Below are 16,184 nucleotides of genomic sequence, written 5' to 3'. Positions count from 1 at the left end.
CAGAAAAATTTTTTAAAAGTATAAAAAAGGAGCAACTGGTTACTTGCCATCAATTACAAAGACGATACTATTCCACTTCTATCTCCTGGCCTGTTTGCTCTCACTGACCCTCAAATGGGCAAATCCATTACCACCTTCCAGGTCTCCTTGGTAGAAGCCAGAAGCACACGGATTTACATTTCTTGAGCATCAAATGGGTTTAAGCACTAAACCCAAAATTAATGAACTACTAACAATAGTAATACCTTTTATTCACTCAAAAATAATCTTCCAACATCACTTTCTCAGAAACACAAAACTAGCCATGAAGATTCTTGCTGTCTCTTTTCTACATGAGAAGAAACATGCTAACATGGTTTTTTATTTAATAATATAGAGATAATTTAACCCAAGAGACTCTGTTAAGGTACTTGAACCAATATGAGAGTTCAGTAAGAGCATGTACTAAAAGTTCAGTATCAAGAGAAATAAAACCAACAGCAACCCTCCACACAAGCAACAAAAAATTTTAAATGTAACTTTAAGAAGAGCCAACTCATGACAGCAAGTCTATAAGATACCTACAGGAAATGCTAAGACAAGCTGACAGTAAGATATTTGTGAGAAATATTTTAAGAGTGTATTGACCAACAAGAAAGAAAACCAATCAAAGGACTTTTTTTTTACCACATTGAGTGGAAAGACATCATGTGTTCATGAATGGGAAAACATAATGTAATAAAGGCACATTAAAACCTATAAATCCAACGTCATTTTCAACTACATTCCAACAAGATATTTCATGGCACTTGACAAGCTGATGCTAAAATTATTATGAAAAATACTCAGGCCTGTTTTGATGATTAGGAGGAGGGTCTTGGCCTACCAGATATAACCGGCAAAGGGACAGGCAAATTAACTGGAATAAAATGGAGAGAGAGAGCCCAGAAACAAACATAAGTATATGTGACACATGACATACCACAAAGATGCTATTACTCAATTAAAAAAAAAAAATGTATGTAGGGACTTCCCTGGAGGTCCAGTGGTGAGGAATCCACCTTGCAATGCAAGAGACACAGGTTCAATCCCTGGCCGGGAAACTAAGATCCCAATGCCAAGCAATTAAGCCCACGAACCATGACTACTGAGCCTGCAAGTCTCAGCAGGAGATCCCACAGGTTGCAAGGAAGATCCCACAGGCCACAACTAAGACCAGACACAGTCAAATTAATTAATTTAAAAATAGGGACTGGGCTTCCCTGGTTCAGTAGTAAAGAGTCCACCTGCCAATGCAGGAGACATGGGTTCAATCTCTGATCCGGGAAGATGCCGCATGCCGCAGAGCAACTACGCTGCAACGGAGCCCACAATCTGCAACTACTGAAGCCTGCAAGCCCTAGAGCCTGTGCTCCGCAACAAGAGAGGCCCCACAATAAGAAGCCCATGAGCTGCAACTACAGAAAAGCCTGCTCAGCAACAAAGATCCAGCACGGTCCAAGATGAATAAATAAAAAAAAATTTTTAAGATGTATTTGCTTTAAAATAAAGAGTTCCAAGAGGAATGTTTCCAAGATAAATTTTAAATTGCTATAAATATATATAAAGATAAGCGAATTTATACTTGGAAGAGTTTGGGCATAAATTATTAATGGAAACACAGAAATCCATGCAAACGAAAAAATGAGGAATTTATTAACCAAGAAAAATAAAAAGTTATATAGAACAAGAAATATAACCATAAACTCATAACACATGGCTCAGCTCTGAAAAATATTTACCAGGTCATAATACTGAAAATTTGGAATCCTGAAGATCTATATTGGAAAGGAGGGGAGAAAAGATACCTGTATATGCTGGGGAGCAGAAGATTAAGAGAGCTAAACCATGTTGGACTTGTGCTTATCCTCAGTCACTCAGTTGTGTCCGACTCTGCGACCCCACGGACTGTAGACAACCAGGCTCCTCTGTCCCTGGGATTCTCCAGGCAGGAATACTGGAATGGGTTGCCATTCCCTTCTCCAGAGGATCTTCCCAACCCAGGGATCAAACCCAGGTCTCCTGCATTGCAGGCGGATTCTTTGCCATCTGAGCTACCAGGGAAGCCCTTAAATCATGTTATGTACTGATAAGTCAATGGAAAATACCTATAACAAATAAATCAATAAAGACTCAACAAGTTTCTTCTGACACATGGACGTAAATACAAGAAGAAGGGGAAAAAAGTGGGACACTGAAAGTGACTGCTGCTGAGGAGTAGAATAAGAGCAGAATATTAAGAGGTACAATAGAGAACAGCTGTTTTGCATGTAAAACTGACTTTTTCAATCATGTGCTACTGATAAAAACTAAAATCAAGTAAGAACAACTAAAGGCATAAATTACATACAATTGTACTATACATATTTTGTGAAAAAAAAAAAAATTTTTTTTTAAAGTACTGAAATAGGATACATAAAGTTAGAAGAGTAGCTACTTGGACAGAGAAAAAGAGAAGCAGAGAGCAGTGGATTGTAACACTTTATATAATTTTTTAACTAGTATAAAATATAGCAAAATGTATCAGTTAAATCTAAGTGGAAGACTGTGTGCATGTGTGAGCCCTTAGTCCAGTCCAACTGCGATCCCATGGACTGTAGCCCGCCAGGCTCCTCTGTCCATGGGATTTCCCAGGCAAGAATACGGGAGTGGGTGGCCATTTCCTTCTTCAGGGGATCTTTCCAATCCAGGTAAAGAACCTGGGTCTGCTGCATTGCAGGCAGATTCTTTACCTTTTGAGCCATTAGGGAAGCCCAGGAAGATACATGCTAATGCTATGCTAAGTCACTTCAGTCGTGTCCGACTCTGTGCGACCCCAAAGACAGCAGCCCACCAGGCTCCCCCATCCCTGGGATTCCCCAGGCAAGAACACTGGAGTGGGTTGCCATTTCCTTCTCCAATGCATGAAAGTGAAAAGTGAAAGGGAAGTCACTCAGTCGTGTCCGACTCTTAGCGACCCCATGGACTGCAGCCTACCAAGCTCCTCCATCCATGGGATTTTCCAAGCAAGAGTACTGGAGTGGGGTGCCATTGCCTTCTCCAAGGAAGATACATGGAAGTCTTCAAATATGCCCCACTATAAAGTGAGCCCTACAAGGTCAGGTACTATTTTATTTTGATACCTGTTTTTATCTATTTGTTCTTTAAAAATGCCTGGCACACAAAATGTACACAATAAATATCTGTGGGATGTACTTTTCTGTATATTAAAATATTTCATAAAAAATACATATGTTTAATAAAAAGGTCAAATAATTTATTATAGAGTTAAAATGTCTTTCTGCCCCTCTCAAGGGATAACATCACTTTGGCATGTATTTTCCAGACATTTTTCACATACAATCTATATGGAATAACTGTTGAGTATTGCTTCGTAACTTGCTTTTTTCAGCACAGTTTATTTTTAAATTACTGACAAAAATTTTAAAACCCAGACTCTGTCATTCTTAATCTGGCCCATTCTCCAGAGAGCGCATGACAAGTTGGCTCTTAAATTCACAGCCACAGTTCTTAAAAGTATGCTGTCCAGCAAGCCCAGAGGTTTCCCTAGTCCATTCATGCTCCTCCTCTCCTAGAGGACTTATTTAACAATCCTTTTGGTTTAGACTGTAGTGGAGTGGGTTTCCATGCCCTCCTCCAGGAGATCTTCCCAACCTAGGGATTGAAGCCATTGCAGGTGGATTTTTCACCATCTGAGCCATCAGGGAAGCCTCTGGTTTACATTTCCAGTATTTCCTTTCCCCTCAATCTTAGCTGATGATCTTGCTTCCTATTTCACTAGAGAAGGAGTCAAGAGAGAACCTGCACAAGTTCTCTTCAGCTCGTTTACTAACCTGCTGCGGCTCTATTCATACTGTAAACATTGCCCGTTATCCTTTCTATTACTTCCTAATACAGTCTACTTCCTACTCAAGGATACCACTTTCACAAGTCTCCCCACTCTCCTGCATCATCAATTTTTCTCTCACAAATGCTTTACTGCTGTCAAACATGATATAGTATCTCCTATTAAAAACAGAAAAAAAAAAATTTCCTTGTCCCCACAGCCCTCAAGCAACCAGACCACCCATCTGCTGTCCTTTGTAACAACACTCACCAAGGGTCATCTATGGTCACTATCTCCATTTCCTCTTCTCCAAGTCACTCAACCTCACTCCAAACTCCCTTTCCACCTCTGTGAATTCTTGTCAAAGTCTTTAATGACTTCTACCTTGCCAAGTCCCATAGTTAATTCTTAGCCTTCACTTAGTTCATCCGTAGGTAGTCAATACTACTGATCACTTCTTCCTTCTTAAAAACCAGTCTTGAAAATTGTATATATCTTATGTTGAATTGGTTCATCGTGTTTTTCAGGTCTACCGTATCCTTCTACTTCTCTGTATATTCATTCTACTAAGTTTTGAGTTTGATATTGAAACCCCAACTAAAAATCTTTTATCTACTTAAAAAAAATAACTGTAATATATAGTAGAAATATATATAACTTTGTTATTTGTATTTTCCAAATCTCCTGTAAATGTGCTATCATATCTTAATAATTTAAAGAGGTAAAAAAAAAAGTACTTCTCTTCCAAAATACCATTTTGGGGGGTTTCTTCCTACTTTGGGTGTTCCTTTCCTTTTATTCCTCCTGATCTCTTAAGCATCTCAACTTTGAAATGGCCTCAAGCTCTGTCACTGGCCAATTTTTCTGTTTATAGTTATTTCTCAGTGATCACATTTCCTCTACAACTTTAAATACCACCTCTACACTGAGGGCACCCAAATTTTTATCTCATGAACCTGCCACCTCCAGCTATCTATCTAATAGGCATCCCAAACACAGTACAACCAAAACTCAACTCCTGATTCCACTCCCAGCCCATACTTGTTCTTTGCACAACATTCCTGTGTTCCAGCTCCTGGAACCAGCATCCTTAGAGCCACAGTTGATGTCTCTATCTCAGACTTTACATGTGCTTTACACTGTGAGACTGCATTGGCTCCATATTCAAATTACCTCAATAAGAGATATCAACTACTTTTCACCACCTCCATTTGTACTCCCCCATTAAACTCTGAGATTTTCGCAAGAGACTCCTAACCGCTCTTTCTCCTTCCATCTTTGCCTCATTACAGTTTCTCTCCAAAGATGCAAAAGTGATCCTTTAAAAATGTAAGTTAGATCATATTACTCCCCTGCTCAAAACTTTGTTTTGTCCTCCAAAAAGAACTTAAGCCAAAGTCCCTACAAAAGCCAATGAGATTTCATATATGGAATCTCATTATGGGGGAGCTGCTTCCCCGTAACGAGATTTCATATATGGAATCTCATTATGGGGGAGCGGTTTCCCCATAATCTCCAACTTCATCTCCCATCTCTCTCCCTTGCTCACTCTACTCCAGCCACAAAGTTTCACTTTATTTTTCAAACATAACAGACTTCTACCACTGGGCCTTTGTATTAGCTATAACTCTGCCTCAACCATTCTCCCCTTCAGGCCTTTGCCTTATAGAATAAAAGTCAACCCTTATGAAATTATGTGATTTTAAGCAACACAAGGACCAGAATCTTGCTTATTATCAGGTTCAAAACTATATACCCACAGCCTAGCATATTAATTGTGGGAGGAAACGGGGGGAAAAGTTAATATTTAAACTCATTTAAAAAAATCACTTTGAGCTATTTTATCACTGTAAAAACTAAGTATCATCAAAGCATTTATGAATTTTAAAATACTTATATAGAAAGGAGACAAACTGAAAATATTCATGGAAGCCAGTAATTTATGTCATATGTGTTTACCTTCATTTTTACATGAATTCTACCACAGGCTGTTTTATGAAGTACAGAATGTGATTTTGTAAACTATTTTAGAAAATGAAAGGTGCATTCCATTACCTGAGTGAATGAGTCAACTGAGGACACAGCAGCATTACCCACAGGAGTCTGCTGAGCCAGACTGTCCAACAACTCCACTGAAATCCCAATCTGAGCAACAGACGGAGTTCGGACAATATTCATGGTTCCAAACGGGTGTTGGCTTCCTTCTCCTGAAAGAAATTAACATGTGCCACATGTTTCAAACTTAACTTGTACATATATAAATTCCTTCCTAAAGATGTAAAGAACTGCTGATTTATATGCACTAAGAAGTTCTGTCACCTGAAAGTTTGTCTTTTCTCAGATAAATGTAAAAGGATGCCTGTGTGTGTGTTAGTTGTTCAGTTGTATCCGACTCTTTGTAACCCCATGCATCGTAGACCAACACCAGGCTCCTCTGTCCATGGGATCCTCCAGGCAAGAATACTGGAATGGGTTGCCATGCCCTCCTTCAAGGGATCTTCTCCACCTAAGAATAGAACCTGGGTCTCCTACACTGCAGGCAAATTCTTTACCATTCGAGCCACCAGAGAAGCCCAAAAGGATGCCTAGTTCTTACCATATTAAGAAAACTGAAATTTTCCCCACCAGAAAAACAGCTGTTATTTTTCTAAAAACTTATAAAATTATTACAGCTAGAAATGGAAATTAAGAGAGTAAGACAAAAATAAATGAGAATTAGATAAAAAAATTCTCAATGCTGTGACGAAAGGATATCTTAAAAGATTTTTAGAATTAGTTTTAATATTTTCTGATTATTATACAAAGAAAGAGCTCTCAATTGCCATTATCAACGACATGGCATATTTTACTACATGTCATGACTCACCCCACTCAACACCTGAGGATCTATTATCAAATAGGCAATAAAAAAATTTGCAACTTATTCAGAAAATAATAATTTTCCACTGTACAATATATCATTTATAAGTGTATATATATATATAATCATAAATACATAAAACAGTGTATCTGATATACCTGATCCTCTAAGTGTTAGCTAACTTAAACATGAAAAAATATAGGTCAGTTTTATTAGTCCATATAAAACAATCATGAAAGAAGAAAAAAATACAATGAATAGATTAGTGGTTTATCTGCTCTTTTAACAGGACTATAAAATGTCTAAACTAATACTACAGAACAAAAATCTGGGACAACATGCATTCCTAATAACCAGAACACTCAAAGTATCAAATCTCTTCTTAAATTTTCAGGTATATGAATATAAAAACTTGCAACCGTATGTTTCTGTGCTTTAAAAATACATACACACACTTCACTAAATGCGACTGGTTGAAGATATTTTCAGTATTTTATTTTTCTTAATTTCCTCATATTTATACATTTTCCAGGTTTACTTCTGTTATTTCTATCGATGTGGTCTGAGAACATACTCTGCAATCTTTTAAAATATACTAAGATTTGTTTTGTGGCCTAATGTGTCAAGGAAATGTTCCATGGGCACTTGAGAAGAATGCCTGTTCTGCTATTGAACAGAATGTTCTGCTACGTCTAATCAAGTTTATAGTGTTGTTCAAGTCTTCGATTTCTTTGATGATCTGTCTAGCTGTTCTGTCCATATTTAAAGTAAGGTACTGACGTTCTCAATTACTGCTGAACTGATTATTTCTCTTTTCCACTCTGTCAATACCTGATTTATGTATTCCAAGGCTCTTTTAGGTGCACACAAGTTTGCAACTGTTACATCTTTTTGAAAGACTGACCCTTTTTGATTTCAGTTTGCATATATATTTTTTCATCCTTTACTTCCAACCCATTTCTCTCTCTGAATCAATAGCTGAATCATGTCTTTTAATCCATTCTGTAAATCTATGCCTTTTAGTTGGAGAGTTGAATTTTGTGTTAAATAGATACTTGCCAGTATACCATTTTATCATAATTTTTATTATATTCTTTAAATGATTGCACTACAATTACAATTAACATCTTAATTTATAACTCTAATTTGGATTAATATCAGTTTCAGTATACAAAATTTAAATTTCAGTATACAAAATAGTTTAATTTCAGTATACAAAATTCAGTATACAAAAACTTCGCTCCTATGTAACTGCTTCTCTTCCTTATGTTGTTTATTGTCACTAATTACATCTTCATACATAGTATGACTATGTTGTGGTGTTGTTAGTTAAGTCATGTCCAACTCTTTTGTGACCCCATTGACTACAGCCCATCAGGCTCCTCCGTCCATGAGATTTCCCAGGCAAGAATACTGGAGTGGGTCGTCATTTCCTTCTCCAGGGGATCTTCCCAACCCATACAATGAATCCACATTCTCCTGCACTGGCAGGCAGGTTCTTTACCAGAGTTACCAGAGAAGCCCACTATATCAAGAAGCAGACAATGTTTTATGTCACTGTCTTTTATATCAAACAGGAAGAGCAGAGTTACAAAGTATGTATTAATACTGACTTCTATAATTACCTGTGTAGTTACCTTTACCTGTTTTTACTTAACATGTATCTGATTTTTGTCTCAGGTCTCATTTCAGCTTGAAGGTCCCCCTTTGGCATTTCCTGTAGGGTTAGTCCTCTAGTCATGATTCTCTCAATTTCTGTTTATCTGGGAATATCTTTATTTCACCTTCATTTCTGATGGCTACAGAATTCTCGATTGACCTTTTTTCAGTACTTGTAATATGTCAGCCTACTCCTCTGGACTCAATGTTTCTGATGAGAAATCAGCTGTAACTTAATAAGGACCCCCGTACATGATGAGTTGCTTCTCTAGTCAGTTTAATATGTCCTAAAGCTAAGCCTACTTGAGTTTGCTGAGCTACTTAAGTGTAGATTAAAGCTTTCATCAAATCTGTTTTAGGGCAATATTTCTTCAAGTATTCTTTCCACCCCTTCTCTCCTCCTCCTCTGGGACACCCAACACTGACACGCTTGACGGTGTCTCACAGGTCTCTAAAGCTCTGTTCATTTTTCATTCTTCTTTCAGCTCTTCGAACCTGATATTTTACCTATTTTCAAATTCACTGATTTTGGGGGGCCTATTCAAATCTGCTACTAAAACCCTCTAGTCAATTTTTCATTTCCATTACTGTACTTTTCCACTCCATAGTTTACTTCCTTTAAAATTTTTTTCAATTTTTACTTCTTGTTTGATGATATATCATTCTCCTGGTTTCCTTTAGCTCTCTGAGCATGTCTGAGAAATTTCCTTAAAGTCTTTGACTATTATGTCCAATGTCTCTATTTCCTAGACAGTTTCTAGTCATTTCTTCTGTGAAAGGGGCTAGCTTCTTGTATGCTTCATAGCTTTTTGTTGAAAACTAGACATTGAGTAATCGACAACTCTAGCAATTAGATGTTTCACTCCTTAAGGTTTATTGCCACTTTGTTGTAGCTGTTTCCTTGTTTAATGATTTTTCTGAACTAATACTATAAAGTCTTTATTTTTTATCATTGTGACTACTAAAGTCCCTTATTAGCTTAACGATCAGCTAGTGAATGGGAAGATTGCCTTAGAAGCCTGGAACCAAATTCTCCCAATGTTTTGCAGGTGGGCTCCACGTGTTGAGACATGGCTTCAAAACTCATGCCTTCAAGGTCGGCCAGCAGTGAGACCTTAGGACCTTCTTAGATCTTTCCCAAGCATGTGCATAGCCCTGGACACCCATGTGGTCATTTAGATTCCTAGGAATTCCCAGGTCAGAGAATTTCAAAGCCCTTGTTTCCTAAGTATCTTATTCACAGCCTTCCCTTCCAAACTTCTTGGTTAGTCTGATGTTTGCCCCAACTGTTGACACTTCCTCAGGCATCAATGACCTGTAAATATTTGTAATATATATGCAAATATTACATTTACCTGTAAACATTTTTGACCAACCCTTGCAAGAAATCATTTTAGCAGTGGAAGAGTTCTAAGTTAAACGACATAAAGGCAAACCTTTTGATTCTGCCTTTCAAAGAATCACATAACTAAATAAGTTAATTACAATTAATTGTGAATGACATCCATTCTGCTCCTTCTGGTATCAGTACCAATACCAAGAACATGGTCTGTTACTTTCAAGGCTACCACTGAGCAGAGGAAAAAGCGTTGAGATCAGGGTGGATTAAAACACCACAAAGCTTATTGTTCTCACAGAGATTTGGTGTTTTTTCTTAATAAACGTCCCTCTGGTTGTGACAAGCCTTTGGTTAGTTTCCAGGGGCCTGAAAAAGTTGATTCTGAGAGTTTCTGCCAGTTTTTTGTTGTTATTGGTGTTGTTGCTTTTATGGAGGGATAATTTTGGAATCCCCTTCGCCATCATTTTAACTGTTTTAAGATGAGAATCATGCTAAGTCCAGAAAATGCACTGCTATTTGTCTGTGTATCAGGCTCAGGAAAATGACTCAATACACTTGCCTTAGTTATAATCACCCAGGGAGTGATGTGCCCAAGCAGAAAGCCTTGTCATCTCTAATCTCCATCTCTTATCATACACAAGCTCTCGGCAAATGAGTGGGGTCCTAAGTAAAGCTGCCTACGATCCACTGTAAAAACTGGGGCCAAGGAAATATTCTGACTTTTTCATTTTAAAGCTCTCTGGAACCAAGACAATGTAAAGGGAGGGGGGAATAAAACTCCAAGTCTTCAATAATCTTTAATCAATATTTTCAAAGAAATCTACTGTGCAATTAAGCCATTCCTTTAGTCGATTTTATTCTCAAAATGGGTTTGACACAGTAGTTGATACCCTCCAAGTACAAAAGTTCTTGTTTGCAAACCATAAAATAAAATACTGGGAAGAAACACTGGAACATAAAATACAAACTAATAGTGAGCGCTTAATTCTGTGTATGAATTCATGATAGCCAAAGTCAAAAGAAAAACATGATCAGTGACACTGAGTCTTATAATAAAAAATTAAAAAGCAAAAACAGCAGGGAAAGTAAAACATCTGGTCTTCAAAAAAAAATACATTGCATAAAGTCCTCAGTAACATTCCAACAGTAAAAGCAGCAACAAATCTTTTAAGGCTGTTTCTCAAAATATTCTCCTCACTAACCTAACAAGGCGTAACTCAAGAGGAGAAATCATATAGGAAACTAGTGTTTTACTGTTAGTATACAAGGAAAAGCAGTCATCATCATTTACTATCTGGGTCTAATTGACTCTTTTTAAAAATATATACATTTTAAGTCATTTCACAAAAAATGTTTGGAAGAACAGAGAGTAAAAAACAACTTTATTGGAATTTTCAATGAGTAACAAAGCACTTAGCAAACTCAAATACACACTCCAGGTTTCCCACATGTGCCTGGTATTTAAGTTACAATAAAACAAAATGAGCCACATTCTTTGAATACAACTGTTCATCAAGTGTCACTAATAAATGTGGAATATGTCCATTTATAAACCTGACTCCTGACTTTAAACACATCTCTGTTAGGTTCAAGCTTATCATTACTTCTGGTCCTTCTTCTAGTAGTTGTACTGTGAAAGTGCAATACTTGAAATTTTTAATGACTCATAATTTGTTGAAGAACAGCCACCTTCTCTGATTTTTAATTTTTAAATCACTGTCATTTTTAGATTTATGAACATTTAGAATAATCCAATTAACATTTCATTTCTACATTTATTATCTTCTCATCATCTTTGCATTGCATTGGCAAAAAAATTGCTTTAGATTTTTAAGTAAACATAGAAGATATATTTTTCATTTTCACCAAGAGCTTTATTGAACCATGTATTCACTGTTTTGTCCCAGTACCTTCCACCATTTTTCATGCAACTTCATAATTCCATCTTCCTGAAATTTTTTATCTTTTTGAGCAAGGAACTATTCCAGATGCCTTTTACAGTCTTTCGGGGGGGGGGGGGGGACTGAAATTTTTTCCATTAAGAGAATTTTGTAAAGACAGAAATAAATGGAAATCTGAAGGAGCAATGTCTGTGAACACGGTGGATAAACCAGAACTTCCCAGCCAAGCTGTAACAGTTTTTGCCTGGTCAACAAAAAAATACGAGGTCTTATTATCCTGATGGAAGATTATGCATCTTCTGTTGACAGATTCCATACGCTTTACATCCAGTGTTGTTTTCAGTTGTTCTAACTGGGAGCAGTACTCATTGGAATTAATTGTTTGGTTTTCCTGAAGAAGCTCATAATAGAGGACTCCCTTCCAATCCCACTATATATACAACATCACCTCCTTTGGATGGAGGTAGGCCTTTGATGTGCTTGGTGGTGGTTCATTTCACTTGCCCCACAATCTCTTCCGTTCCACATTATTATACAGTATCCACTTTTCATCGCTTGGCACAATTTGTTTAAGAACAGAACATCTTCATATGTCTCAGTAGAGAACCACATGCAAAAATATAGTCAAGAAGGATTTTCTCACTTAACTCGTGTGGAACTCAAACATCAAAGTGATTAACATAACCAAAGCAGGTGCAATGTCCACTTACAAACTGTATTCAGTCAAATTTGGAGCACAAATGTAAGAGATAAAAGAATACCAGCACCTATCCTTCAAACCACACATCCAAGATTTTGTCACAAAATAATACCTGATTAATTCCTCCTTGCTGAATGACTGAATGAGTAAGAATATCCTATTTTCTTTTGGTCCTTAGAAATATACTGTTCAATCATCAATTTTTTAGTTAAGAAAATTCACTGAGATCATCATTCTTTTATTTAAGAAGATTCAGTCCTGAGATTTTACTTATATGATCAACTGCACCATCATGATAAGAGTCTAGAATGCTGCTATTTGCCTCTTTGTATTTATTGTCCGATTCATGCAATAAATGTAAAATTTGTTCCTTTTCAATGTTCTCTTTGCCATTAAAAACATAAAAAATTATTAATTCCTAATTCTGTCCAATAAAAGCAAAAAGCAGACAATGAAGATGGTGTCTCCAGTCTCCCTTTATACTTCGCGCAGGCTGACGTAATTCTCTGGGCAGTACGGCATGGAGGCTGGCTGAGGGGCACTGCACTAGCGCACCAAGGCCCACATGCAAACCCAGCCCATCAGCTAATGTGAGCTCCTGACCCAAGCAGTGTTTACATGTTTAAAGGGCTGTTTAAAGAACATGTCACAGTGACCATTTGTAGTGCACAAAGCCTAGAATATATACTATCTTAAGCTTTACAAAAATGTTTGCCAACCTCAGCTTCAAGTAATTCCATCATTCTTCCTCTTTCTTATCATTTCAGCCTTTTTCCCCCATAGTTGAGAATAACTAATGAATAATGAATTCCTTGGATGAAATAGCAAAATGTTTCAAAATATAGACAAAATAAGATCAGTAATATCTCCAAATGCATATTAGATTTATAAAATGATCCAATGGACCCATATGGTAACTGTAAGATAGAATGAACTTAAAAAACAGATTAAGTAAAATAAATGCTTTCTCTGTTTTTTGAAAGACCCCTACAAAAAAAAAAAAAAACAAACTCATGAAATATCTATTTAAGAGTTACAAGCGTCCCCTATAAGAAACTAAAAGTGAGTCCAGTAGTTGCAGTATTTTTGGTGTGCAAAGAGATGAGGACTGAAGAAAACTGTTATGGCAGAAACAAGCAATTTCCTATGAAGTGACATTTGAAATCTGACATACGCTAAAAAGCTACAGAAAAACAGCCTAATTATGCTTGTTGAAAATCCTCTTAGTATTAAATATAAATATTTAGAAATCACAAATATATATTCCTAAAACTTCTGCTTCATTTCTATGGATAGTCTGACAAGTCTGAAATACCATTTTTCCTGAATGCATATTTTAAGAGCTATGTGACTTCCAAAGGTTTATCAACAATCAATCTCTTAAACCAGATAAAAATGTTAATTTACCTGACATTGAAGTATGTCTAGAATTTGGATGTCTGAAATGTATGTAAACAATCACTATTTACCAAGTCCATCTCTGTGCTCTATACACTCTAAAGAACATATGGTAAAAGATACAACATTCCCTACTCTCAAGGCACTTTCATTCTCATAAAGCAGTCACAATTACTTAACCTTTCTGAACAGGTTTCATTATCTGGGTGATTTTTAAGATACCTCCTAGAGCTGTCTTTCTATAGTATAATAAAAACATAAAAATCATTTCTTGAGCACCAACTAAGTGCCAGACAGGCACTATTATGCATTATCTCTAATGTTCCCCAAAACACATGAACGTAGGTATTATTATCCCCATTTTACCTGAATTCTCCTCTAAGGTTAAGGAACCTGGTCAAGACTACCCAGCTAGTAATGCACTGGGATTCAAAGAGGTCTAGTAAGCCCCAAGGCTGATGCTTATGAACTCTATACTGATTTTTACTCATTACTTACTTTACAATAAGCATTCAAGATAGCAAGTCAAGAAGTAAAAAAAAAAAAAAAAAAAAAAAAAAAAGAAGTAAAAGGTTCCCATTCTGGCTCTAGTTCCACTACATATGAATAGACTGATCCTAGTGGTATCTTGAGGTGGGGGGCGGGGTTGTCCTTTCTAATCCCCTTAACAAGCTCAATCCAATTTTAAAATGAAAACTAGAATAGTTTAAATGTTTCTTCTTGGCAACTGAGCTAGAGGCAAGAAGCCAAAGCGGTAACATTAAAATACAGCAGCAAGCCCCAAAAGAGAACTATAAAGAAAGTCAAATGATTTATAACAAACTCTAATTTTAACATTCCTTGAAAATTCTTTGGTGCTAAGCCTTTTTTCATGGATGCTAAGCCTTTTTTCATGGATATTCTTAGGTGCTTAGCCTAAAGACAAAGGCTGAGCATGGTGTAGAAGTGTGACAATTAAATGGACTGCACAATACTGACTGAACCCTAGACAGAGGGAGGAGGAAAGTGTTATAAAAGGCATTACTGGGAAAACTGGCAAAACTTTAATGCAGAATACAGACAAGAGTACGGTATTAATGTTAAATTTGCTGAATTTGATCATTATACTGTGATTATAAAAGAATATCCTTGCTCTAGGAAACATATGCTGATGTATTTAGGAGTAAAGGGGTATGATATCTGTAACATTTTCAAAATTTTCAGGGAAAAAATATCCAGAGAACCATAAATGTAACAAAATCAATGAATATGGCTCCTCTGTCCATGGAATTCTCCAGGCCAGAGTACTAGAGTTGGTAGTTGTTTCCATTTCCAGGGAATCTTCCCAACACCAGGATCAAAACCAAGTCTCCTACACTGCAGGCAGATTCTTTACTGTCTGAACCACCAGGGAAGCCCAAATGAATACGGAAGAAGAATGTAAAAAATTCTTTACACTATTCTTATAATTTTTCTCTAATTTTGAAACTATTTCAAAATACAGTTGCTTTAAATCTCTTACTGCACATACCTATGGCTGATTCATGTTGATGAATGGCACAAACCAACACAACACTGTAAAGCAATCATACTCCAATTAAAAATAAATTTTAAAAACCCCTACTGCAAAAAAAAATGTTTTTTAATTATCAGAAATGATACTTCCAGAATTTCATTCCAAACACTATCTCACAGCAGGGCCCTAGCCAAAAAAGAAAAAAGGTAAAGCCCCATCATAAGGTGCCTAGTTGAGGTGTGTGAAACACAAAATACCAGCCTTCTCTCTCATCAGTGTTCTAAAAAGCTCTACCACCTTCATGACTCTTATTTTATTCACATAAATATATAATTCCTCTTTATAGCACAGGTGAGTTAATCAGCAATTTCTTATTCTGTTAAGTACAATCACATATTAAAGTGCTAATGACACAATGTAAAACATTTCAGCTCCACGTCAGTGTTCTTATTCTGTCTGACCTAGTGCCCTGCTCCCCACCTGCTCTTCCAATCTTGGCCTCTTCTGCTTCCCATTCTCCACATCATTCTCCACTGCAGATGTCACTGGGATTCTCCCTGACTGAGGCACTGAGCCACTTCCTCATTGTATCTCGAAACACTTTAAAATAGTTAACCTACAGAAAAAAGGAAGGTTTTAAGTTGAACTTAAGCATGTGTATGAAAGAATATGTAGATGTGGCTTAAACAAATTCTTCAAATAGTATATGAGCTCTACAAATATTTACCTTTGACAGACATATGCATATAAACACATATAAATATGCATAATATAAAATTTTTCAGTTACATATTTTTGGTAAGAGAAACTGTTTTCACCTTCCAAGTTCAGAACTAGAATTTTAAATCTTAAAAGATACTGTACTCATGTTCTTTATATAGCATGAACCCAAACTTTTTAAAGTCAACATTACATGGATTTCATTATTCATATATTACAAGTTTTAACAGATGTTTACGACAAGTGAACACCAGCATTCAGTTGACTA

The 16,184-nt window shown here is 36.5% G+C and overlaps 1 protein-coding gene across 1 annotated transcript in view; it reads right to left on the bottom strand.

Moving 5' to 3' along the window:
- The window catches only part of HIKESHI (heat shock protein nuclear import factor hikeshi), a 36,775-nt gene that overhangs the window by 1,598 nt on the left and 18,993 nt on the right, over positions 1–16,184 (bottom strand). The window contains exon 3 of the mRNA XM_055581561.1: positions 5,900–6,051. Within this exon, the coding sequence (XP_055437536.1) occupies positions 5,900–6,051 (152 nt within the window). The remainder of the gene's footprint in view (positions 1–5,899; positions 6,052–16,184) is intronic.

The sequence above is a fragment of the Bubalus kerabau genome, chromosome 5 (genome assembly GCF_029407905.1).
Source record: "Bubalus kerabau isolate K-KA32 ecotype Philippines breed swamp buffalo chromosome 5, PCC_UOA_SB_1v2, whole genome shotgun sequence".
NCBI lineage: Eukaryota > Metazoa > Chordata > Mammalia > Artiodactyla > Bovidae > Bubalus > Bubalus kerabau.
This window is presented reverse-complemented; position numbering and strand designations above follow the sequence as displayed.